Source organism: Platichthys flesus, chromosome 19, assembly GCF_949316205.1.
Source record: "Platichthys flesus chromosome 19, fPlaFle2.1, whole genome shotgun sequence".
Taxonomy (NCBI): Eukaryota; Metazoa; Chordata; class Actinopteri; order Pleuronectiformes; family Pleuronectidae; genus Platichthys; species Platichthys flesus.
Window position 1 is genome coordinate 7,688,010 of NC_084963.1, and position 26,696 is coordinate 7,714,705.

Sequence of the window (26,696 nt, forward strand, 5' to 3'; positions counted from 1 at the left end):
CTCCATCAGCCTGTCCTGCCCTCACTTCACTTCAGTATAAGCCTCTTGAAAAACTCACATTATTCTAACTCTACTCCAAACATTTCCCTTTGACCCCACTAATTACTTCTCATTTTAGAGCCTCTCTTGTGCTCCTCTCATAAACAACTTGTGCCGTTACAAAAATACTATGAGGCCACCATGACTCTAAGAAAACAAAGCCATTGTGTACTCATTCACAGAATATGTGAGCACAAGCTGAGTTTCAGGAATTTCGTATTCAGGTCTGCTGCTGTAACTCTTGAAATATGTGTGCGCTTACATTCTTCTTGTCATTGAAAAGTTGTTTTAAAGATAAAGGATTGATGCAGAAGTCCAGCATTGGGTCATTTATGGGTGTAAGATGACCTCCAGTAAAAAGCAGCCCTCATGCAACACTTCCTCCTGACACAAATAGCCTTTCCTGCCCTATAAATAAACACGGCTGGACTTGGAAAGCGACCAGCCTCATTACGCTAGAGGGCTAGTCATAAAGTCAGTGGAGTAAGGCAAAAATCTACTGTACAGTTCAGTTGAGAAAGGGCAGGCCGTTCAAAGATGCTCACACGAAGTCGGGGTAAGAAGGACTCAAAGAAGAGGGAAAAGGCCTCGTTGACCATTGTTGAGCTCCTTGGTCACATTTGACAATTTTGTACGACAAACCTAAAAAAAAGAGGAAACTGTGTTCATCGTGCTACTTGACTTTAAAGCTGTATCAATAAAGCTGTCTTTCACTTCCATCACTTAAATCAGACAGAAGTGAAAACACATGTAGGCCAACAAACGAACAGTTCTCGGAAGTGAACAGCAAATCACAGCAGTGCATCGCCAAAAGTGTCTCGTGAAGGAAAGTTCTCATCGTTTTTTCAGGTGAACTGAGTGTAACCCTCCCTCTATCCATCTCCTAGCGTGTATATTGTTCCAGTTGTTCTGAGAAGGCCAAACCAAACAACCAGTCTGAACCGGGGGGGTGCCGCCCGCCCTCCTTACACAAATGGGGTTTCTCTCTGGGTCGCTTACTTCCCATCATCCACAATCTCTCCTCCTTTATCTTGGTCTTTTAATCATCTCTTACTTTATTCAGCTCTTGTCCCTCATTACGTCTTCCTCTGTGTCTCTGCTCTCTCCTTAGTCTTTACCACTCCTCCCTTGTGGCTTAGAACTAACTGTTCCTCATTCATCTTATCTGCTTCTGTCCATCTTTCTGGTGCCGCCATCATTATCAGGGATTAGTTGTGTCTTACGTCATTGCGACGTCTACATGTAGGTCTCAGCGATGGACTGAATATAAAGATGGACGACGCATCTCCACTTCCACCCGTTGCATTAAAAAAAAGCAAAAATATTGCGGACACAATTAGCGCCATAAAATGACAGAGAACAACTTGGAGAAAATGTTTGAGTAATGTGTGGGTGGGGGGGTTGTGGGTGTTTATGACCTATTCTGAAGGCAGCCACCAGGGGGCGATGGAGAACTGTCATGTCGTCCATCTTTTTAGTCTATGGTTTGAACCACGTCAACGGACATGTCAGTGCAGTGAGTTTTCCCACACTGCAACCTGATAAGTAACTCTCCACAAATACATTTTCATAAACAAAAATCAGCAGACATCATCAACGGTGTCCTGACACACGCAGCAAACAAACAAGCCCATACACAAACACACACCCACACAAAAATGAGCATGCAAACACACGCACAGACACAAGGATTACACTTCAGCATGCTCACTGCTTAGTGTGTGAGCAGGTTCCAGGGCTGTATGTGTGCAGTTCATTACACAGATGATAAGGAATAGAGATACGACCAGCAGGTACTGCTCTAATTGGACCCATGGTTACACAGACTCTAAACCATTTTCCTTTTGCCAAGACGTGGATTTAATTTAACTATTTCACACACGCACAGACACACACCATGCTAGCATGTAGACTAGTACAAACACAGACAAGAGAGTCTTCATCAAAAGACTGATACTGAAACTAGAAAGATATCACAATACTCTGCTGTAAGAAAATGATAAAATAGCACATTTTACTAGTAGCTGTACTTGAAGATCGCCAGTGTTTTAATGAGTGCTGTATTTTCTGAGTTATGTCAATGAGCAGCGTTCAAATTCCACCAAGTCTATGATTGCAAACCCAACTACTCTTGCCAACTGAAATATGGAATATGGAATCATTACGTTTACATACCAGACAGCCAGGGGCAAACCCACAAACACCACAGGACCTTTTTGTAAGAAGTGCTTGAAACCAACACAGACTTAGGAAGGAAGCACATTGAACCTCTCACCAACAGACCTGAGGCAGGTTTGCAAATGTGATAATCAATATGTATTAAATCAGTACTAGTATTATGGTATGTAGCTTGTTATGTTTTTGAAAAGTGGAGAACGGTTTAAAGATGCAAATAATGGTGTAAAATGCTTTTTAATTTCTTAAATTTGATCAAACTTGTTTAGTCTGACCAACGAAACCCAAATATAATCAGTTTAAAATCTCCACATTTGCGAAGCTAAAACAAGACTATGTTTAAAATGAAAATGGGCTAAATAAGTGCACATTGATTTTCTGTCAATCGGCTAATCAATTAATCAACGCTCCGTTTCCATTCGTGTCATTGGATGACGGGAAGTCAACAGCTTGACTCTCTTTGACAGATTTTCCTTCTCTGTTCTAGTCTGGCCTTTACACTTTACATGTATTGACACTGAATTACATGTTTTCACCCTGGTTCTGGACACAATCTGAATTTAGTGTCTGTAGTGAGTGTGAACAGAGTCGTAGTAATCCCTCAAACTATCTCCTGCTGATGAGGGCCAACACAGACTGACACACACCCTTCCTCCACCTCCTCTCTCTAGCAGATTAATGCTACGGGCTGCCCGAGGTTTTACTGTCCCTCTCAGTACTAATATCCTTTTGCTACACCCAGCCAGAAGAAACCATTCCATGCCAAACCACGTCAGTCTGGGGCCAAATAAAGCAGAGCCAAGTGGAGATACTTCAGGCTGCGCCTCAGTTTAAAGGAAACCTATAATTGATGGACTGCTACATTATTAGGTTACTATATAATGATTTTTATATTGTGGCTGAGCTATGTTTCAACTGTTATGGAAAAAGTAGGGTGTAACATTTTTCTCTAATGGCTAAATATTCCCTGACGTACTCCGAAGCCAAGGGAGTATTGTAGCTTAATGTCAACCGAACTGTGCTCAGGGCATTTTTCAGAAATGCGTTCAGATGATCAGCATGTGATTCCCTCTGAGGAGACGCTCCAGCAGACACATTTTACAACGTTTGATAAGCAGGACTCTGTTCCTCCAATATTTACACAGCTCCATTCAGATCCTATAGGTGCCAAAGATGGAGACTAAACCCGCAGTTTAGTCTCCAGTGTCACATAGTTGGGATGAACTGGAGCCACGAAACAGCTGTCTGGAGTGAGAGGAGACAGCATAATCCACACATCAATTAGACACAGAGTGGATGATAAGGGGGGGAGCTTGTGTGTGTGTCTGTGTATGTGTGTGTGTGTGTGTGTACGCCTTCAGTAATCCTGCTTAGTCTAGCAGCTGCAGGAGGAGGTTTAATACAGCGACAGTATGAAGGGCTGGGTAGGGTTTAGTACCAGAACCGCTGTCAACAATAGAAAACAGAGATGATAACAAACAAAGACTGGGAACGTGTAACTGTGTGTGTGCACGTAGCGTGGCCACTAATGTGCCTGGGGGATGGTGGTAAAGGGCTGAGAGTAAGATAATAATGTAAGTAAATTAAGTAATTTAGAGCAGCTCCCCTCAAACAGCAGGGACCAAGCTGTGAACGTGGTCTCAAAGGGTCGACACGCAAGGCGAGATTTAATTAAGATTCCTCTAATTACACACGACTGTACTGAGATTAAGTTTGTTTCAAGACACCCTCAAGAAAAACAGTCAAATTGTTTCTATATGACAGAATGGTGTTTCCATTGCTTCACTGTAGGTTATGTATTATAGTAAGGTCTTTAGATCTGCTTAGTGAAATTCAATTATTCTTTTGTTAAACAATATTTACATATAGAAAAGTCCTGAAAGCTGGAACTGAATATAGTGTCATTGCAACTTAATCTAACAAAAACACAAATTCTTATTGTATTTCAAGGCAAAGCTGTTGTACAAATGCTGTGGGTTTAACAACATTTAACATTTAGAATCTTTAGCATCTATGGAAATCAGGGTATGTAGAAAAAAAATCTGTGTCAAAATAAATAAATAAGTGAAAGTGATTGAGCTGAATAGAAATTGCATCAATGAGGTGTAATTTGAGAATGATAAAAAAAAGAGCCATTCTTAATAACATCATCCATGCAGATGACAGCAGAAGCATTTATGACAGTTGACTGTTCAGAAACATCTGAAGCCTGTAAATCTGTCTGTGTCTGTTTGCCAAACCCGCTCCCAGAAACCAGATTACACCGTCTGCTCGTCTTTAACACTGCTCACACCCAAGCACCCACACACTGGACCTCCTCCATTATACTCACTGTTATAATTGCTGTTTGGCCGAATAGGATTATCTGAATTGATCCACAAAACGAAAATGTCAATAATCTATTCCGGAGAAATAATCCAGCAGAAAAAGACAGAAACGCTCGAAAAGAGTCGAGCAGACAGACCTGCAAGTATAACAGAGCACACACAAATACTTGGACACACACAAACACACACACACACACACACACTCTTGAAAGAATTCCGCAGATTTACTTTGACCTTGCATAACTACCTACACACCTGCTCACAAGTTCTGATAAAGCAGCACGTGTGTTTCTTCTGCAGTGCACGGATCTCTTTTATTACTCTATCACCACTGCTGTGTAATCTGTGAGAAAAATCACACAATTCAACAGTTCTGTGTGTTAATCCTTTGTGCGGCAATAATTCTCTTTAATATTGAGATTGAAAAGCACCTTTACTGTAGGCGTCCTTTTCACACTACTTAGCCTAACAGTGAATTCACAGTGCAGCGTTTGATTAAAGCCGATCTACTAAACCTGTCGACACTCTCCGTTGAGTCTGACTGGCTTTACAATTTTGCACGGTCAGACATATTTCAGACAATTAAACACACTGGTAGGTCAGTTTTTATCCAACCTGAATGTAGTGGACAACGTCAGGTTATTAAATCCATGATAGCATATATTGACTTAGTTAAGGGTAGGTCGTGTTAGTGCCTTAAGTACATTGACAGTTTCCTTTTATTAATCAGTGCATACAGTTGCTCATGTGACTATCAGCAGTCGTTTCATAGCTAATGGTATAAAGGCCGATCAGGAGTTGTGTATTTATATTCAGTATCTATTTGTTACTTTTATCCTACATGAGTTTATTGATTAAACCCAAAATGTCATTATACAACAGCATTAAATTGAAGTCTTGTACAGAAACTGTTACACCATGGCTGCAGTTCATCATGAATTATTTCTCAGGTTTGAAAAATTCATGAAGTACGAAATACAGTATAAAATTAATGAAGCCTGTGTGAGCCAGGTGATGTTGAACAGGTGAAGTGTTTGCATGGTGTGAACCTTGTAGCTGGGATTAAAGGTTTTACAAACATTAAGACATGTCTGAGCAGTTAAAGCATTAGACACATGTACAAGGACGCCAATATTCCAGTGTTAAAGACAATAGTCTGAATAAGGCTGCCACATAAACAATATATTTCCTTAATCCAAATAAGGTCATACATGGAATGAGCAACAATAACATGTCTACTTCTTAATTGCATCATAACATCCTATTGGATGAGACAATAACCAACTGCTTGATGATGCGTGCTCCATAGCGCGTAAACCGGAATATGGATGGGATGTTCTAATAGCAACTCATGTAAACAACATAATCAGAGTCTTATTCCGAGTAAGGTCAATAGTCAGACTTTTGGTCCATGTAAATATAGTCATTATTGGCTGCATTCTACATAGTTGGTTCCAGGGCTTTGGTATTGGTGGTTCACTGGGATGGATTTGCTGGAACCTTTAAATAAAAGAGTGCGTGTTTTTTTATTCTTAAACTATGTTGTGGTCTCTAGCTGAAATTTGAAAAATATACAGTGAGGGTTTTATTATTGTGCCTTATCAGTCAGCTCTACATTTAGCATCATATTTCAGTAAAAACACCTCCTATTCTGTTCTCAGTCTCAGTTTTCTCTCTTCTATTTTATTTAGGCCTCTTGCTTCAGAGGTGTTTGACTTAAGACCCCCGCTCCCTTATGCTTTCAGCATTTGAAGCACTTGGCAAATATTCGACAATAAAACATATAGTCCATTACACATTATCTGACAATGTCATGACTTCATTAAAACTATTTACAAGGGTATTAAGTTTCTGTTATTTTGTAAAAGGAAAGACTGAAGGGCTGTTTTTGGGGGGGGAAACATTCCTTGGTAATCTGTCACTGACACATTCGGCCTAAAATAGAACCTAAGAGATATTTTCTTTCTATTACGGTTGTTCAGGGTTTCTATAAAAAGCAATGGAATGACTCTTGGCTCAACAGATAAACATTCTGGCTTTTTCTTTGCTATGCTTGATCCTGAACATTATTTGAATCATTAGGTATGCAGAATAATAGTGGCATGGTTTTAGCCAGGCTCCCTCTGCAAACATAGTTGTGCGACTACTTTATCTGTAACATAGTTCTTTAGACACATGCAGCAGGAGAGAAACACACTGTCAATTAAAGGACACAATCAATGCAAACGCAGCATGACATACATACAGAGAGGCTATAGTATCGATTTGGGGGATGGACTTTTTGCATGGAACTAGATGTACAGGGAATTTCTTACAATTAATAGATAAAGTGAAAAATGATGAGCGATTCCAAGCCGTCCACATGCGACAATGTATGTGGGTGTGAACTCTGCAACGGCTTCAGTCGTGTTTCTAAGCAACATCCACATCCACCGCTCCTCTCTTTCTTCTCTCAGATCTGCCTACAGCCAGGCTCCTTTAGCGCAGAGGAGCATTTCACTCAGGGAGCATCAATCTCAAACTTCTTTTACTGTGACGATGCAGCTTTTGACTTGAAAGTAAAACGGTGGAACAGCCCTCAAACCGTTTTGCTCAGTGGGGAGGAATGATTTTGACCTTTGCGGCCCAATCCTGGACTCAACATTTTCCAGAACAATGGACGCTTTTGTGTTATGCTACATAGCTGACTGAACTTGCAATCATTTACTAATATCAGGACATAGGCGCACGCAAAATTGCAGTTTCGGTTTTCTGCTCCTTGTGAAAGAGTTTGAGTGCAGAAGTCTTGCTCTCTATAATAATCCATGCTCTGTTTATGACTTGCAGTGAAGTATGTTGAGGCTATAATTGAGTAAAAGCATGTATTCCACTTAATTATTCCTCTGTGGGACAGTCTCTCTCTCTCGCTCTTGTCTCAGCATGCTATTTAACCGGCGCTCACCATCCTGCCCCGGTACACACTCGCAGAAACTGTTGACATTAAACAATTGTCTTCTTTACTTTGGGCTATTCACTCCATTTCCCCCCTGAACTCTTGTGATACTCCCTCAATCCACTGAAACGTATCCCCTTCATCCGGCAAACCTCCAGACTTTTCCTGTCTGGCATTAAACTCTGTGTCATTATGGACACCGTGACAGCAGATGAGTCAGATGCTGCGGAGACGCCTCACTTCCTGTGAGTGCAGAGTATCTTAGGCTGTGACCGAGTGATTGACTGATCCAACACGGAGGAGCTCCTCCCTAAAGACTGAGTCATAATCGACTGGGTCCCATCCTCGTCCGGGACGGTGTCGAGTCAGAGTGCAAATGTATATTTGTGGTCTTTGTGGGATTGATAAAAACAAAAACGTTCAGAGTGACTCAACATGAGAGGTGTGCGGTTTCTGTGTTGCCTGTCTGTATGTATGAAAGTCTGTGTCATATCGATATCACCACAAATCCTTGCGACCCCGTTTTTCGGCTCATGACAGCCGACAAGTTGTCAAGTGAAATTAAGCATGGCATGATTTTAAAATATGGAAGCTCTGACTGGATTAGACACTATCATCAAACAACATTTGTTTTACTTTCCAGAACTGTTTTTCTTTTCTTAAACAAACAGCAAAACATCAACAAGCCACCGGGCGCTGCTGATCCCACGGTGGAGAAGCTCCATCATTAATCATCTGCCACTGCTCATGCCATACATACACAGACACTGACTCAGCCAATGTAGACGTGCACACGCACAGCAGACGCGTGTGCACACACACTTTGCATACAGCCATGAACATATGTTACAGTACTTACATCGGTTTTCCTAAACTTGGCTTTAAGGCTCTTCATGTTCAGTCCGGTCCATGCAGTCACTCACTCTATCACACAGTCAAGGCTGTGAAGGAAACAGAAATCCAGATGTTTAAACTCGGGCCCCAGCGACGTTTACTCCATGTTCACATGAGATTCAGAGTTTCTGAAGAGACCAAACTAACTGATTCTGCACCGTGTCGGGACACGGCACACCAGTTACAGTCGATATCAGTTAATGTGCACAGCAGCGGCAGGAAGTTAAAGTGACCATGGTGTGTTTTTTCTGATAAAACCTGAAATATGCTGCTCGTTAACAGTTTGAGTGTTTTCATAATGAGTTTGATCACAACACTCTAAACTCAAGCTGTAGGACTAATGGGGAACTTAGTTAAAGGTAATAACAGATACTTTTTAGGAATGCACTAAAACGCATGCATTTCTAATTTAAACCTGTTTCTGGAAATGGTATCCAACTTTGGATCGTTTCCTACAGGGATGTTTCAAATCACCCCCGAACCCTTGGGGATGTCTGGTGACTGTATATTTACACTGTAAGAGCCTTTTTAAAAAATTTTCAGTTTCATCATTCCTAGTCCCAGGCCAGAGTTCCAGCCAAAATTACCCTACTTACTTCATTATTGGTCCGACCTGTCTACTTGTATTTCAACTAAAAGTATAACATTTAGACTTATTACCCTGAGGGCTGGTAGTTTGGTCCTAAAGGGGAAATGCTTTTAAAAGGTTTTAAAACAGTAAGTTAGAATGATAATTGAGTTTGTGATTGTTTAAGGTAACAAGACAATGTCAATAACTATTGCTATATAACAGAAGTCCAATATGGACCAACACAGTGAGGAGGAATAACACAACTGATCTACCTCCCATTTGTGTTTTTGCTGTTGATCAAGTGTTTGTCATTCTCTGCTCATAAATAAGTTCACTTAGAAAAAAAATATTTGAGAAATGGAAATAAAAAACAATAACACAATAGTGATAATGATCGGTTATTAATTATCAATAAGACACCAAGGACACTCTTACCTCCTGTGGCAACACATGACTACAAGTCCTAGCACATTATTCAAATGTAACGGGAAATAGCAGCAGTCCATAAGTGACGAGGTTAGCATGCAAGTTTAAAACCATAAACAAGAAGAGGTAGAACATCTCTATACATATCAGAAGTTAACGGTAATAGTACAAATGTAAATGTAGCGGAAAGAAAGCAAACCAGTGAAGTGAGTGAGGCAGGAGCCACAACACTGGTTCCACAGCAGCGAACAGCCACTCGTTACCTGCATGTGTTAATCAGCTCCTCAGACAGTGGAAGTCGTGCGTGTACATGAAGTATGAAAGTGAATAAACCAGAGGAAAGGCTGCAGCTCGTTCAGCTCCGTAACTATGAAATGCGCGCGACCTGCATCGTTGTACACAAAACACTTGAATATCAGACTGAACCCTTTGTAACAGCGCCGCGGGACCGCGCACCAGCTACTTGTTAAATGTGCCGCTTGTGAAGCTTCTAGAAGATAAAACATGGAATCAATGCACGGAGCAGGACGTGGGACCGGAGGTCGGTCATCTTACCCGGGTTAGGACAGCGGGACAGCGGGACACACGCAGGTTTCACCGCCGCCTTCTGAGCTGAAAACACATGAGCTGCCGAACCGGGTTGAAACAGCGAGCCGCTGGGGAGAGCTACGCCGAGCAGGAGGTGCACAAAGCGGGGGAGCAAACACAGGGCGCCCGGTCCGGAGCTACACGCTGACCCGGCTCGACTCAGCTCGGCTCGCTCACATTCAAAAGTTGAGCTGTTCGTGGACTGACTCTCTCTCTCCCCCTCCCTCTAAATCTCTCTCTCTCTCTCTCCCTCCCTCTAACTCTCTCTCTCTCTCCCTCTAACTCTCTCTCTCCCTCCCTCTAACTCTCTATCTCTTTCTCCCTCTCTCCCTCTAAAACTCTCTCTCTCTCCCTTTCTAAGACTCTATCTCCCTCTTACTATCTTCTCTCTCACTCTCCCTCCCTCTAAATCTCTCTCTCTCTCCCTTCCTCTAACTTTTCCTCTAAAACTCTATCTCTTCCCCTCCCTTTCTCCCTTCCTCTATCTCTCCCTCTAAAACTCTCTCTCTCTCTCTCTCAGGGGCCGTTGCCCAGGTTTAGGAAAGTGACGTCACTCCCCCCAGAGCTCTCGTGACCTCCAGTGTTCCTCCATTCATGTTCTGGTTAAAGGGACATTTCCCTCAAACCCACACAGTCAGGACAGGGATCAAGTGTGGAAACATTTTAAAGGTGTTATCGTTAACTCACCACAATGTGCATGTCTGGATCAGGACCCCTCATATATTCCACTCTATCCAAAACTAATATAAATATATATATAAATGTTTATGCAACAAATTTTCATCTTATAGCAAGTTGTTCCTACATCATTGGTCGAAATGATGGGACAAAGGGATCAGACTTGTGTGAGTCTATTTGTAGTTTTTGCCAGTTTTGGTTGGTTTTCTCGAGTCAAGTATAGTTCTGTGTCACTAGTTGTTGTTTTGTGTCTATTTGCAGTTGTTTAGAGGTATTCTAGTTTAGGGCTTTTGTCGTTGTTTTGTTGTTTGGGGTCTATGAGGTTGTCCTTTTTTTGTGCCATTTCTTCACATCCTACATTTCCCATAATGCATCTCAGACATTCACAGGAGACATTAATTAGCAGTTTCTACAGCCTGTCCTGTTTCACCAGTAACACAATACCTGGACTTGGTGTGTATCAGTGTTTTTCTTCTGTTAAGTTGTGAAACTCTGCCCGTCAGACGGGTCTTGTGTATTTTATGAGCTGATGTCTCAACAGTGCTGCAATGAAACGTATTAATGCAGGTAAGAACGTGTCTGAGCTGTGATGTTGTAACACTGATGCTATTTGGGAAGATGAGATAATCAACTCAGGCTCCCTCCCTGTTTGTGAGTCAGAAAACACAAACTAAGTAAACAGTAAGTTGCCCAGGTTTAAGTCTATTTAGTGTATATAATTCATGTACAGCTTGTTGTGGTCTATTACAAACCGTAACATGGCAGATATCATAATATGCGTTAGTATTAATGAGTATATTAGCTTTGTCTCTCAAATGAGTTCCGTGTAATCAGCCGGATGAAAGGGGAATGACAGTGGAACATACACAAATATCACTGGTTAGTCATCTGAGGTAAGGAGTGGCCACTTTTATGTGGAATTATGACTCAACAAGTACAATGACTCCAGTTTATAAAGCAGCAAAGCGCGTAGGCGGTGGCATTATCTCCTCAATATGGAGACAGTGACATCTAGTGGAGAATACATGTTATTAAACTTTAAGATCATGGCTGGCATATTTACAATGACGTCAAGCAGATAGAAAATGATACAAAATAGGAGATTAAAGAGGAGGAATCAGATAAAAGGAATAAAAAGATGCATTTAATAATTCTCAAACATGAAATTAACTTCTCTATTTACTACATGATGGTGTTGAGGAGTTATTAATGTATGTAATAGATAATACAAAGTTTTAAAAGTAAATCCACACTTTTCAATTTGTAATAGAATAGAAACATAGGCTATTTGCATATGTTACAACATATTTCACTTATTTTTAATCCATAGATTTACGCTCAGTTATGTTGAAACCTATATAGAATGCAAACATTGCACACATACATTTCATGAGCGACAGAAAATAACATCTCATTAAATTAGCTTAGTTTCTGTGTTGATATAAACATTTACTAAAGGTGATAGTTCTATATTTTCTCGTAGATCCTGTCTAGACACTTTTGGGTCACATTTGCAAATGTTCAATTTATTGCATTAACTATTGAATTAAAGCCTGATGTTCATCTCATGTAATCATAATTTGTATTATATGTATATCAATGTTTTTCAGCCTTTATATGAAATAAAATAATCCAGAAAGGGGTCGACTGAGGTCTTATTACTGGGGTTACTGTCATGTGATCGAAAACAAAGATTATTTATGTGCAAGATAGATGTCCCCCTGCATGTTGTCCGAAACAAGCAGCTAATGTAGAAAATGACCATGTTTTCTAACTGCAGCTGTGTTTTAGAGCAGTGTTACATGTCAACATCATATAACTTACATGTTGTATTTAAAATACATCGTCTGACGCTGGTCGAGATTTACTTCGTGCTTCAGAGAGCAGGCGACTGTCGAGGAAACCGGAAGTGGTGCAGGGGGAGTGTTTCGTCCCGGAAGTCTGTCTTCGCTTCGTCGAGCAAGTTCCTGGGATGAAAACAAAAACAACACACTGACACACACACACACACACACACTCACACACTCTGACAGACACACACACACAGGAAGCTCTTACAGAAAGCTGTGTGTGTTTGTGTGTCACTGATCTTCCTGCTGTCTCATCATGCTCCTCAAATCATGTTGCATCTACAGCACCGGAGTCTTTTCTATGTTCATTTTAATCGCTGGAATCGCTTTGGTGCTTTCGAACGTGTTCCCACTTTTTGTGCAGTCGATGGTTAAAAAGGTGAGTGTCGCAGTTTCAGCCTCAGATTCAAACAACAGGCGTCATCGCTGGATCCCGACAGTAAAATGGGGTTGTTGTGTTGATAATGTTGCCTCTTGTATTACACAACAGAGATTTTATTTCCCTGACAGAGTTTCACTATTGGGAAAAATGTGGTCGAGCAGCTTCTGAATGTTTTACCTTTGACTCACATACAAATGAATTCCAGACTCATTGACCTAAACATGTGCGAGCAGCTGTATCTGTACTGTCAGAAACAACATGGAGGAGGATTCATTATGCCTCTAAACTCTAACATCTAATATTTGAACAGCAAAATCCCTATAACCGGTTGTATGAGCTAAACTGAAATAATATAAAATGATTTATCATATTTAAAAATGGATAATTGATGTGCTTTATACCCACCATCAATACCCTCTGTAAAGTATGAAACTATAGATACACATACACGTTACCTAAATCACATACGACTGAGTAATAACACATGACACTGGTTTGGTTTATTTTAAACCAGATAATGTTTATATCATGAATGGGTCTCGAAACCGAGGCCTGTAAAACATCCCAGTTCCAATCCTATGAGGTCATGTTTTTCTGCCCTGGATGATTCATGTTCTTAGCTTAAAAAAGGAATGAAAGTCATTAATGTTGTGGTATAACTGTTGTTCCCAGCCTCTTCAAACTTTATAGGATTGAAGACAAACTGTAATTCAAAGTCATTTAAAAGCATTTTCTAAGCAACATTTTTGCCCCCGTCTTTTATGATTCCATGACAAATGACCACAAAGGTATCAGGACAAAAAAAGTACTGGTATCATATTGTTACCTAAATAAATACTTTTCGAGATATCAAGGCCCAAACCATTGACTTTACCAAACATGACTTCGGAGATAAGGTAGTACTGAGAGTGAAATAGAGTCAAACATATCAAGGACATTCACTATAGCCTTAGTTTTGTGAGCCACCTCTCCTATAGATAAAGTCTGGACAAAGCTGATACAGAGCTGTGGTGACACCCATCATCATATGACAAATGTGTCCTATGATGTGAGTACACCTTAGTCAGCACAAAATAGTCTGTTCTGTTGCAAATTTTCACAGTAAAAATAACCCACTGACCTTTGTCCCCCATAGCAAGTAGTTTTGGAGAATGGCACAGAAACGTTTGAGGCCTGGGAGAATCCACCGGCGCCGATCTACATGCAGTTTTACTTCTTTAATGTGACCAATCCCCTGGAGGTGCTGGAAGGGGACAGACCTGCGGTGGTGGAGATTGGACCGTATACATACAGGTGAAAGTGGAAGAAGAGCAAAGCTTCAGTTTTTGTTCTCTATTCGTCTATTCAATGAAAGAGAAGTGCAGACGTTACAGTAGGAATAAAGACACTCAGCCCCTGAGGAGGGAAAACTAAAACTAGTGCACTCAAGATGTCGCCTCCTAACAGGAGTGAGCAGAGGAAGCTAAATTGTCACATCAGTTAAAAAAAAAGTGTTGATGTAAGTCGTCACTATTGCTCAACAATTGTTCAGGCAGTGAGGGAAATATCTAAAAGGAAACCTCGGCTCAGATGCATTACACCTATAGTTAAATCGAGATATTCAATATCATTTTCAGTAGAACGCATTCCTCCGCCAATGCCCGACAATCCTCTCACGAAACCAAAGTTAAATTCACTAGATCCCGATTTTTATTTGGATCTGAACTTTGAGCTGGTTGTCATTGCAAACCCATAATACTTAGAATCACCCAGTCGACTGTTCGGTTTCCCCACACAGGGAGTATCGACCTATGGAGCAAGTCAACTTCCTGGACAACGACACGAAAGTAGCAGCAGTCAACACTAAAACCTACATATTCCAGCCGAACATGTCCCGAGGTCCAGAGACTGAGCTCATTCGGACAGTCAACATCCCTGCCATGGTGAGCTGCAGAAACCAGTGTTTAACTAGATAATATGTGAGTACATCAAAGCATAATGTGGTTGTATTTAGTCATATTTTTCTAACTATACTCCTCTTCTTCCTCCCTCCTTGTAGACGGTGATGGAGATGGTCAAGGACAGCACTTTTGAAGCAAATTTGGTCTCCTCCTACATGAAGGCTACCGGTGAAGGACTGTTCACCACCCGCACAGTGGGGGAGCTGCTGTGGGGATATGAGGACCCCCTGCTCAAAGCCCTCCACGTTATAAAACCGGAACTGGATGGTGTTTTCGGACTCTTCTATAAGGTTTCAGGACATTGTTGTAAACAAAAGAAACAATAACAATAATAATTGTTAACAATGAGAACAGCTTTTCACTCTTGCCCTTACTCATTTTCTTTTCTTTCTAGAGCAATGCCTCCAACGATGGTGATTATGTTTTCTTCACTGGGCAGCAGAACTACAAGGACTTTTCCAGAGTGGACACGTGGAACGGGAAAAGGTAATCACTCAATCCACTCTTCTCCAGGAGAAAATGATAGTTACCTACCACTCTATACAAACAATAGGATTCATTGATTACCTGGAATTTAACCGTGGGGTGAGCACCTGATTGTATCAAACGTGAACGTGATCAAGGTTCGTTTCACTCTGGTTGATGAGATAAAGACAGCACAAGGTGAGGGTCCTGTTAGTTCTTCAATGCCTTTGAAACATCACAGTTGATGAAGTGGTTGTTTACGTTCATCAAGTCTTTCTCAGTCTCTCCTCAGTTTTTTTATCTAAAGAATTCACAGCAGTCTCCATCGTCTTTCTCTACCCTCGCAGATCTTTCTTTCTTCTCAGTCTATCACGCGTTTCAGATTCTTCTGTTGTCTGCGTCAGTAAAATGTAATGATCAATGCCACTCTCGTCCTCTATCTGTCATTTAAAAGCAGACCTACAGGTGGCTAGTGAAGCTCAGCACAAAGACCCAAATATTGAACGATTCCTTTAGCATACAAAGGACGACTGTTCAGCAAAAGCAGCAGAAGCAGCTTTGGCTTAGCTTCCCATCGCGTAATATCAACCTGACACAGTTCTAAGACCTATTTATTACAACACACTGGTGAGCAGCCATTCAATCAAACTGCACAACAAAAAGTGATGAACTGTTTGAGTGCTGGGGCCGATGTAATTCCTGCAACACCCAGGTTTTTAAATTCACAATAAATAAATGACACACTGATGCAATAAGAGAAGTTACATTAGAGTTTTATTGTGCACGTCTACAGCTCGTTGAACTGGTGGACGTCTGATGAATGCAACATGATCAATGGAACCAACGGAGCGTTTTTCCACCCAGTCGTCACCAAGAACGAGACTCTCTACATGTTCACCTCCGACCTGTGCAGGTGGGTGACGCTATGTGGATTCCTGACTTAGCTGAACATTTCTGAAATGATATCTGGGTTCTTGTTGGGTCACACATTAATGACTATTTTCCGGCAAAAACTAGCTACAAGCACACGTCTCAGAGACAGTGGGACACGAGCTCCGTGCAGCTCACATTACGATTTCCTGGACAAGCTCAGACAGAAAACTGCACAACTGCCTCACAGCCATGAGGCTCGGAGACTAAGTGCTGTGTGTTCACCAGTGTTACTCAGCACTCACCAAATCATCACATATATTCATCTGATGAGTATGTTCAGATGTCGATGTCATTGTTACATACAGTAGTATACGGGCTGCTTGATGGTTACTGAATGTCTCCTAAAGCAGAAGTGAGGCTAGTTTACTCTGAAAAGGATTTAGTTTTGGACGTTGTGTTAATTCTTCATGTTTGTTTTGTGTCTACTAAGCACCACTCAGCCTTACATGCTATTTTTTACAGTGGTCAATATGAAGGTGACTTCAGTTAGTTGTGGGGTTTTGCTTTGTCTATTGCTGATCATTGTTTATCTGGTTTTCCGTATCTACCTGACTTGAGTTGTACAGCGGCTTCACTCACAATCATTCTAAGACTGTCTCCCTAAGCCGTCCCCCTGTATTATTCAGGTCTGGATATTGGATTGAGGGCACCAGTTTAGCCTGGCTGGTCAGAATTAGCCTCTTTAATGAGGTCACTGTTACGATGACACCTGTTTAGAGCTGCTTAAAGAAACTAATATCAGCTCGCTGTCATACGCCAGAACTGAGTGAAGCAGGTGCACGTCAAGGAAGGGTGACAGTTTCTGAGGCAGTGGGGATGTAATCAGGATTTTAGTAAATCAGCTCTACGCAGATCTGTAGAAATCTACACACACTTTTGTTGGACTTTCATCCTCATGGAATGTATTTGTGCCTGCAAAGATTAACCAGCATCTGACTCTGTTCCCCAGGTCTCTTTACACCTTGTATGAGGGGGATGTGACCGTGAAGGGGATCAACGGGTATCGCTTTGTTCCCCCCAGCGATGTTTTTGCCAACATGAGTGTGAACCCAGCAAACGCCGGCTTTTGTGTCCCGGCTGGAAAGTGCCTGGGCTCTGGGCTGCTGAACGTCAGTGTGTGCAAACAAGGTACATGAAAAATACAAAAACGAACAAGGTTTTGTTGTGTCACTAAGGCAAATGTAGTCCAGGGGTTTTGCCAGTACTGTTGAATATCTGAATTTGTTTCCTTTGTTTAGGCGCTCCCATCATTATGTCTTCACCACACTTCTACCAGGCAGATGAGCAAATTGTAAACGATGTCTTTGGCATGGTGCCTAAGAAGGAGTACCACGAGACGTTCATCGATATCAATCCGGTAGGAAGCTCAACTGAAACACTCATTTGTTTAACCTCTAATCCAAGCCTTTTATTTTGAGAAACTAGTTTACAGTCAGAATGACTTGCATTGGAGTAGAGAGATGGTTTGAAATCTGTTTTTGTGACAGTTACTTTCATCTACCACTAGATGGTGAACACGTCTGTAAAAAGAGGTTAAAAATGATATCTGCTGCCATCAGAGATAAGCTTCAACAGCTCTGTAATAATCACTTAGTTTAGCCTGTGGTAAATCTGAGATACGGAAAATCATGAAATCTAGATATCTATTCACTGGTGTAGAATTATAATAATTTTATACCTGTGAATACACTACCAGTTGAAAAGAGAATCTTTCAATCAGTAAACTACCTTTTTAAATGTAGTAAATGTGTGAGAGAAGTTCAATCACATATTCTGTGAAGCAACACACACCTGCAAAATATAATTTCCCTTTGGTTTTGCAGTATTTTGTGTGTGTGGTGGTATGATGCGCCACCGGTCAGCATCCACAAACATGAATCAAGATATTGACCATTGTGACAAAATGTTCAACAATAAAAATGTCTGCTCCTGAATATGACACAACTTTGAATGTGGCATGAAACAGACCATAAACTCTCAAATGTTTGTGCAGTTATAAATAACTTGAGGTCTAAGACTTTAGCAGTGAGTCAGTGCTTGCTTTGTTTTATGATAATATTTTCTGCATTGACACCGGTATTGATCAGTAAATCACTAAACTTTAAGAAATGGATTGTGTTGCAGGAATATAAAAGAGGGTGAAATGTTTCAGGAATGGTTTATTTATTATTAAATCTTTTTAACACACGTGGAACAATTTCGAGAGTCTTTGAACCCAGTAAACAAGCCGCTGTTTTGTCTGTTTATGCTCCTTCCAATATTTTAATGATGCAACTATGTGATCAAAGTTCTTTCATGCATGTCATAAATCCAGGGTTGATCATATTCATGTGTATTTGCAAACTACATAAACCACCAACACCAGGGCTGTGATTTTCACACCACCTCCAATAAAGATGTACACAGGCACATTCCTGTTACAACAGTCACATTGAATATATGTTTGAAAACTCATATACTGATAAATATTTGCACTTTAATAACCTTGTACACAATACTGAGTGTCTCTGTATATATTGTAATTGAAGTACTGAATGCACTATGATGAGGAATGACTATTGATCCACCAGTCTTAGTTAGTTCTGCACACTTGTACACTGTTGAGTTCCCATTAGACCTTTTTGTTCCTGACAAGGTCACATTCTGTTTTGCAGCTGACAGGAATCATTCTGCAGGCGGCGAAGCGGCTCCAGATCAACGTGTACGTCGAGCAGCTTCCCGCCTTCAGGTAATCACCTCATGGGTTTCAACACCTTCCTCTTAGCAATTTAAATTCAGCTTCTCTTTTGAATAAGAAACCATCAACACTTTAACTCAGAAAGAAGCTGTAGTGGCTCGATGACGACCTACGTGTGGGGAGGTTTGCCAGTAAGATAAGTGTAAAGGAATTATGCCACCATCATCAGTGTGAATGGACTTTTGGACAGTGGAGACTTGTTATGCATCTGCCCGGAATCTGAAGGATCAAACAGCAGATGTCAAATATCATGTTGAAAAATTATAATGCTCACTATGATGTAATGGATAGAGCCACCATTTGTTTTCTGAATATCACTTTATTGCAATTTTTTATTTTTTACTTAAAATTACTCACAGGATTATCGTCAATGATTATTATAGGTAAACATTGTGAATTCTTTTATTTTTTCAGTCAAACCGGAAACGTGAGGACAGTGGTCTTTCCTGTGGTTTACCTAAATGAGGTAGGTGCACAAACAAACACACACACACACATACATATCAATTCCTTATTAGAGTTTAATTACTCTTGTTTTTCAATACATGATTTTGTCTTTTAAAATGTAAATGTCTGCTTCATCCACTCTGATGAGGTGTTTTTGATGTCGTCTGTTCTCATCTCAGAGCGTGGTCCTTGATGACACATCAATCTTGAAGTTGCGGGCGATCGCCTTGGAGCAGAATGTGGTGGTGAACATTCCATTCATGCTGATTGGTGTTGGCATCATTCTGGGTGGAATCTTCATGTTCTTGATGTGTCGACTCAAGGAAACTGAGGTGAGTAATTGACATGAGCGACTTGAAAGAAGTGAAAACTTCCCTTGAATATTCCATTTAAATGGATATAAAACAGAACAATATTTGAGCAGTAGTGGCAGATCTGGATCCTCCAGTTTTGGAGTCAGAGATACCTGCAGGATGATTACAGAGGGAAAAGCTCAAACTGTGGGAGAGAGAAAATGAAATTTTAATCCCGGTCGGATATAAATACCTCCAGAGGGAATAACCTTTAGTGCTGCAACCCTATCGGGTGGATGTGGACAAAACTCAGCAGAGAACAGTAATGAAAGAATCTGGTTTTATCTGCGTTAACCGTCTTCTTTTATTTATATATTTTTCAGAGCACTCCTGCTGAGCGACAGCCACTGCTCTCATCATAGCACCAAACTGCAAGTGAAAAAAAGACGGCTGCCTAATCTCAGTAGAATTCAACATTTCAACAGTTCAGCGGCTCTAAGGGCTTTAACCATTGACCCCCAAGTAACAGTTCACAGTCTCCATTGTAAACTAGGATTCCTGTATTATTCTAATCTAATGGTTTAATAAGTCTTTTGTGTCGTTTGTTGCTCGGTTGGAACTAATGTTTTAATTAGTGATGATGTTTAAATCCCTTTTTTATATATTAGGTTCTTTAATTGAGTGTTTTTGTTTTTATTTATAAGTATGGGATTTTAAACAGATAAAATCCTCAGGCAAATTCTAAATCAGATCCAGTGTCATGTTGATATCGAAGGAGTTTGATGTCTGGAGAAAGTTTAGTTGAATGTTTTTTGTTGAGACGAGTCTTCAGCTCTACCATGAACCAGATGAATTTCATTTTAAAACCAAGTTGTGGATCGTAGCTTTCAGTGAAAACACATTAATCAACATGTAAATACTCCGACAGCCAAATAGTATTGCTTCAACATTAGTGGTAAATAAAGGCTCAGTTTGTGTCATCCATAAAGGAATAAACTCGTAGTTTCACCCACTACTTCCAACACGTTGTTATGAGAGTGTGATTTTTCATTCTACTGATATTATGTTAAAGTCAGTGTATAAACCGCTTCCTGCTGATAAACGTTTGCCAAATAACATTATATAATGTTTTTTCAAAACCACTAGGCATGATGTATGGTTTGTGAGGTTCATGTCTGCACTTTCTAGCTAATGGATTTTCTATCCAGCACTATACAGGATGTCCCTATAAGGTACTGTTTTTAACCATTGTTCAACACGCACCTCTGTCAAGCTTGTCTCATGTTGTGACGTTTGTCTTGTACGTTAGAGATCATGTTTACACTTCTGCTTCTACATATTTAACTCAGTATGTAATAACAGGTTACTCCTAACAGGTCACATATCTATCACTTGTCACAATGTCTCGTCACTACTTCAATAAACTGTGTGTGATTCATTGAACCTGCGCGGGTGTGTTTCCTATTTCCCAGACGGGCGTTGATTAAAAAGTGACCAACTTGATAAGGTGTCATATCGTCAGCCCTTTACGCTTGGTCTGCAGCTTTATGACATGTTTGCAGATATTGGAAATTTGAGTTGAAACAATTATACCTGCAATTATAACATACACACACAGACACACACCCATTCACTTCAACAGACGAATCCTCTTATAAAGGAAAGACTTGTTTCCACTGCATGCCAGGCTAAGCTTATTGCCTCATGGCTATAGAACAAATCCATCCTCTCGTCTAACTCTCGGCAAGAAAGTAGAAAATCATGTTTCCAAACACTTCAACCTATTTAAATTATATATAAAAAATTGACAGAGTCAGACAGAAACTTAGCTTGAAAAAAAGGACTTCATCAAGTTGATCTCTGGATAAACCAGTGTCATGTCTGCTCGTCTGGTTTCCCTCCAACAGGCAGGTTATGTTTTCATCTACATTTGTTTGTATTTTTAGCTCAATCACACAAAAACTATCGCAAGAATTACCTCAAAACCTGGTGGAAATATGCGATAATGGGAAGAACCCGTCACATTTTGGGATCGATCGGTTCTTTTTCTTTCTTTAGTTTTTTGACAATATCCCTAATTTCTCTGGGAGTTATCATATCTACTTAACTTTAATTTTGACAAAATTCATTCAATTTCATTTGTAAGAAATTCTCGGCCTCCCCTGACTAAATGTGGTCAGAATCTGGACTTCATTCAATGTGGAGTTTTCATGTTACTTCTCCCATAGTCCAGATGTAACTCACATGAATCAGGCTACAGGCACGAGGTCAAAGCGTGAATGTTTACAGCTCATGATGTTAAGGTTTCAGTTCAACACCTCCAACGTGGAATTGCCCTCAATTACAAGGGTGAAGTGTACTTTGGCTCCCTGGAGATAAACTTCTGTTGACTTTATAAAACTGATAACTACCACCAGGCAGAGATATTTCCAGAGTTGGCTTTGACTTGGGGTTACTTCTTCTGCCAAACTTCAGCCCTCAGAACGAATCTATAAATTCTGTCAGAGGTTAACTCCTCCCCGAACCGATTAAAGACTTAAATACAAGTGGCATGGGGCAGAAAACCAGGCCAGCATCTCTCCAAGGTTTGACCTGCCCCAAGCATGAGGACTCTTCACGAGAAAATCCTTGTTCTTACAGCTCTCCTGTTGTTGATCTGTGCCGTCCAGGTAAGTTCACATTTGGAGCAGATTATTTTCCATGTCTGCAGTTTTTGATTTTAATATCACACTGTATCATGAGGGTCATCACTAGCTCCTAAAGGGTCTTGTGTTTGATCTCGAAGGTCACTTCCCTGCCTCTGCCTGAAGACTGGAATGGTTTGATCGTGCGGACAAAGCGATCTCTGCTGTGGCGTTGGAACAGCATGAAGGCCGTCGGTGAAAGCTGCAGAGATCAGCACGAGTGTGTCACACAATACTGCAGGTAGAGCCGAGCACACGTGTGACGCTTTCAGACTTTTTCCACTCACAGATAACTCTCCCAAGATTTTAATTTATAATTTGAAAGGCTTCTAACATCAGGAAATCTGTATCTTAAATGTATTGCAATCAAATGACACTATACAATATCAAACACACATAATATTCCTTTCCTTGACTTTCGTGCATCTATTTCTTTACTATATTTGTGCAGCGTGTGTAGTTGTGTCCACGTGCATTCCACATGGTGTCATAAAGTCACTGCCATAAAGCTGCTCCTTATCTCCACAGGAACAATATCTGTTCCTTCTGGATCTCCACCTGAAGACGGAGACGCACCAATACAACTCCATCAGGGAAACTGTCTGCAAAACAAACATCCGTCTCATGGACTGAAGGGACCTTCGTCAAAATGAATCCTGAAATGTTTGCTCCGATATTCTGGCCTGAACTGATGATCTGTTGGATCCTGTTCATCAGTCAGAGTCCTTTGATGTGGAGCCGCAGCAAAAACAAGCTGTAAAAGTTGGATCCACATGAACAGTAAAATGGCTCCATCTCCATTGATATTGATCTTTAGTGTTTCTCTGAAGTCCATAGACAGGTTGTTCACATCTGCAACTTGATTTTAATACAAAATATACATATTCATACAATGTTTGTGAGTTTATTGTTTTGTGGTGTTATTATATATTTATTTGTACATATTGTAAGAAATATAAATATGCAAATATACTTTACAAATACATATATATGCATCTAAAGAGTTTTCTTTGCCCCAAGCTTTGGTTGTCTTTAACTATAAAAAAAAGCTAATAAAATAATTATTAATAATTATTTGTATCCTTTCAGTGAGATGAAATAACTTGGGTATAAAGTATTGGTTAATAATAAAACACCAAGAATAATTAAATTAAATCAACATATTTTATATTGCATTTTGGAGATGCTGAAAGGAATAGATGACTGCTCATTTCACCACTGGAGGGCGCACTGAGCCAGGTTCACTGAGCTGAATAATGCATCAGCCGCATTTGTTGTTATAGCACTTTACACTGTGTTCACTTATAAACTGATATTGAATCAACAAATTAAAAAGGTTAAAGTGAAATTACAAAATTTTCATCAGTTATTAAGGAGAAAATATGAAGAGTAAAAAGTGTTATCGTGGTAGAATAAATCTTTAAGTTGATTTTGTTTTTAAGTTATGTTTCTTTAATCACACTATTGTGGCTTTTTGTCCCATTTCTGAAATATTTAATTTCTCCAAAAGACAAACAACAAAAGATAAATAAATACAATTCATTGATTTATTCCTAAGTCTTATTTTAAATATTAAGAACGTGAGGAACACTGCCAGATAAGGAAGAGTAATACGATTTTTTAAAATGTCACATTTGTTATATATTTGATATTCTTAGGCTGTTGGTTATATTTTACTATATATATATATTTATCTTTTTTATACAAAACATGGATATATGGTGTTTACAGCCTTTATTCTCCTGCCTGGTGTTTTTGATGCTCCGATTGGAAGAGACGTCTCTCTCGCTCTCTTCTCATTGGCTAAAGCTGTGATGACGCGTTACCTCCATCAGCCGGCGTGGGTATCGGGACCGCAGCTTCTCTCCGGACCTCAGAGTCCGAACCGGCTCCACGGTGCAGCTCCGCGGTGTGTCACTCTCACTAAGTACCGGGTCAGTGAATCTATTTCTCCAGCTGGAAGCATGGGTTCTCTGTGACGTCAAAGGTTCGTCGAGCTCGTGTATGTTTTTTTTTGTTTTATGTTTGGTTGCGTAATTTTGGACCGAACCGCACCTGCAGGTCAGAGTCAGCAGAGTGGAGCGGAGTGATATCACCTCAGACTGAGCACTGCTCCCAGGTACGTGTTTATATGAGTGAGGAGGATGAGGAGGGTGGGTATGTGTGTGATGATGATGATGATGATGATGATGATGAAGAAGAAGAAGAAGATGAAGATGTTGATGCTAGTATTATGGGCAAACTTGTCCTGCTTAACCACTTTTAATATTTTATTTGAAAATCATACTCTTTATGATATCCAAAACACACACACAGACACACACAGACACACACACACACACACACAAACACACACACAGTTTGCCCAGCTATCCTTATTAGCTATTACTTCTGTTCATTGTGGGTTAGGGTTAGGCCTTACTAGGACCAATACAGGCCTAACCTCAACTAGGACCAGGATCCAGTCATGCTAAACCAGGACCAATTAATGCCTGATCAGGCCCTATACTTGCCTAACCTTAACCTTAACCATGACTCTGACCATTTCATGCCTAGCCTTATCCATGACCAGGATCTTTTCATGCCTAGCCCTGACCTAACCACAATTCACATCTTAACACCTTAACCAGGACCTCAGAAATGGCTTGATTAGCACTGGGCCTTGGTCCCCATGAGGGCTCCACCCTGACAAGCTCAAAAAGGTACCAACGAGGAAACAAAAATGAGAAAATGAAATCACACACACACACACACACACACACACACACACACACTGTCACTTAGTTGTGAGTGAGAGTTGAGCTGTAGCGACGTATCAGCAGCATCACGGTCGGAGTCTGTCACGACAACAAGAACAGACACTCAGACACTCAGAAAGTCAGACGCCTCTTCACAGACACACAGTCTCCTCCTCCAAGACGACTGAGTCGACCTGACAGACTTTTCCACTGAAGTAGTTCCCTTCATCACAACCATCTCAGTGCGCTCCAGTATCCAGACGACAGAGTTCCGGGCCTTTGATTGTAATGCTGCGAGTTCAGGGGACTTCCAGCAGCGATGACACACAGGAGTCGTCTCCGCTTTGCAGTGAAACTGACGAGTCCTCTGCAGACGACTCATCAGTCACAGTGTCCTAGTTTCCTGTGGAGCTGAACTGTTGAACTGTGACAATACGCAACAAAATGGATGAATTCAATCATCATAACACATTACAGGAGGCATTAATTACATGTTTACATATTGATTTTATTATGATTTATTGAGAAAAACACTTTCCTTAAATTTGTTCCACGTACACATCAGGAGCTGTGTTGGATTCAGAGTGAGGCTGGAGGACAAGACACCAACTTGGTGATTAGGGACCAGTGCACAGGGAAGAATGGACCAACACACACACACACACACACACACACAGAGAGAGAGACACACAAATCCTCAAAGGTGCCTCAGTTTTCAGATGACAACACGACCGTGGTTTTCCTTAACATTATTTGATATATCCCCTTCATGAACTGGGTGGTCTGAGAAAAAGCATTTTACACAGCAAAAAGAATTGGATCAAAGTATTGAACTTTATGCTTTATAGTGCAGAATAAAACCCCTCTGGTGATGGAGGGATGCACTGATAATCTACCCTGCACCTCAAAGCAACATGAATATCATTATATGTATTTAAAATAAAACTAGAGACACATATTTTGGGATTTTCAGCTTAAGAGAATTCATTTAAATTAAATTCAACAAGGATTGTCTGTTCTGTTGTTTTTGTGTTAACATTGCTCCATAAACACTGATGAAACCGATTAATCATTGCTGGTGCTCATGATGAGAGGATTCTGTAAATTTGTGTTACTGCCTGTGAGCATGTTATTGACGTGTTGACTCTTTGTTGTCATGGTAAGGGTGTTGTTATTGTAGCGGCGTGGCGATAAAGAGGATTACATCCTCGTGGTCGTCTGAGCCAGATGTTTAGATTGTTTACACATCATGTGGCTGCCGACAGTAGCACAGAGGTTTAACAGCCATGAACTGAGGCCTGTGACACAAATGAAGGTTAAATTCCATCTAAACAAATTCATCTCAAACATGATTTTCCATCTACTCTAAATTCGTAACACAGCTTTAGGGTTATGTCTTACAGGGCAGGTATCAAAAGAGTGTATAATTGTATCCTTACAACAAGGATCATATTTAATGACTTGAATGATCTCTATTCACTTTGCCTTCGTCTTCTCTAACATTAAGTGTCATCAAATATTTCACATCCAGTTTCCTGAGGTTTTCTAATCACCTGTTTACCTGGAAATTATCTTTTTGTTGCTTTTCATGAAGAGA

General features: G+C 40.5%; 3 protein-coding genes across 4 annotated transcripts in view; 2 read left to right on the forward strand and 1 right to left on the reverse strand.

The window, feature by feature from the left end:
* rai14 (retinoic acid induced 14) overlaps positions 1 to 10,236 on the reverse strand; it is a 33,146-nt gene extending 22,910 nt beyond the window's left edge. For both annotated transcript variants that reach the window (XM_062412948.1, XM_062412947.1), the window contains exons 1-2: positions 9,920 to 10,236; positions 8,333 to 8,414 (exon numbers count right to left, since the gene is read on the reverse strand). In XM_062412948.1, the coding sequence (XP_062268932.1) occupies positions 8,333 to 8,368 (36 nt within the window). In that variant the 5' untranslated portion in view covers positions 8,369 to 8,414; positions 9,920 to 10,236. The remainder of the gene's footprint in view (positions 1 to 8,332; positions 8,415 to 9,919) is intronic.
* A 2,392-nt stretch (positions 10,237 to 12,628) lies between these two features.
* scarb2c (scavenger receptor class B, member 2c) lies at positions 12,629 to 21,120 on the forward strand. Its single transcript, XM_062412697.1, has 12 exons — positions 12,629 to 12,859; positions 13,998 to 14,155; positions 14,640 to 14,784; positions 14,901 to 15,092; positions 15,197 to 15,288; positions 16,061 to 16,180; positions 17,150 to 17,328; positions 17,439 to 17,557; positions 18,855 to 18,928; positions 19,352 to 19,403; positions 19,564 to 19,716; positions 20,061 to 21,120. Exons 1-12 carry the CDS (start codon positions 12,737 to 12,739, stop codon positions 20,097 to 20,099), a joined length of 1,446 nt encoding a protein of 481 aa, XP_062268681.1. The 5' UTR covers positions 12,629 to 12,736; the 3' UTR covers positions 20,100 to 21,120.
* Positions 21,121 to 22,176: 1,056 nt separating this feature from the next.
* LOC133974887 (liver-expressed antimicrobial peptide 2) lies at positions 22,177 to 23,316 on the forward strand. Its single transcript, XM_062412698.1, has 3 exons — positions 22,177 to 22,346; positions 22,463 to 22,602; positions 22,890 to 23,316. The coding sequence occupies exons 1-3, from the start codon at positions 22,281 to 22,283 to the stop codon at positions 22,921 to 22,923; spliced, it is 240 nt and encodes a 79-aa protein (XP_062268682.1). The 5' UTR covers positions 22,177 to 22,280; the 3' UTR covers positions 22,924 to 23,316.
* Positions 23,317 to 26,696: the final 3,380 nt, after the last annotated feature.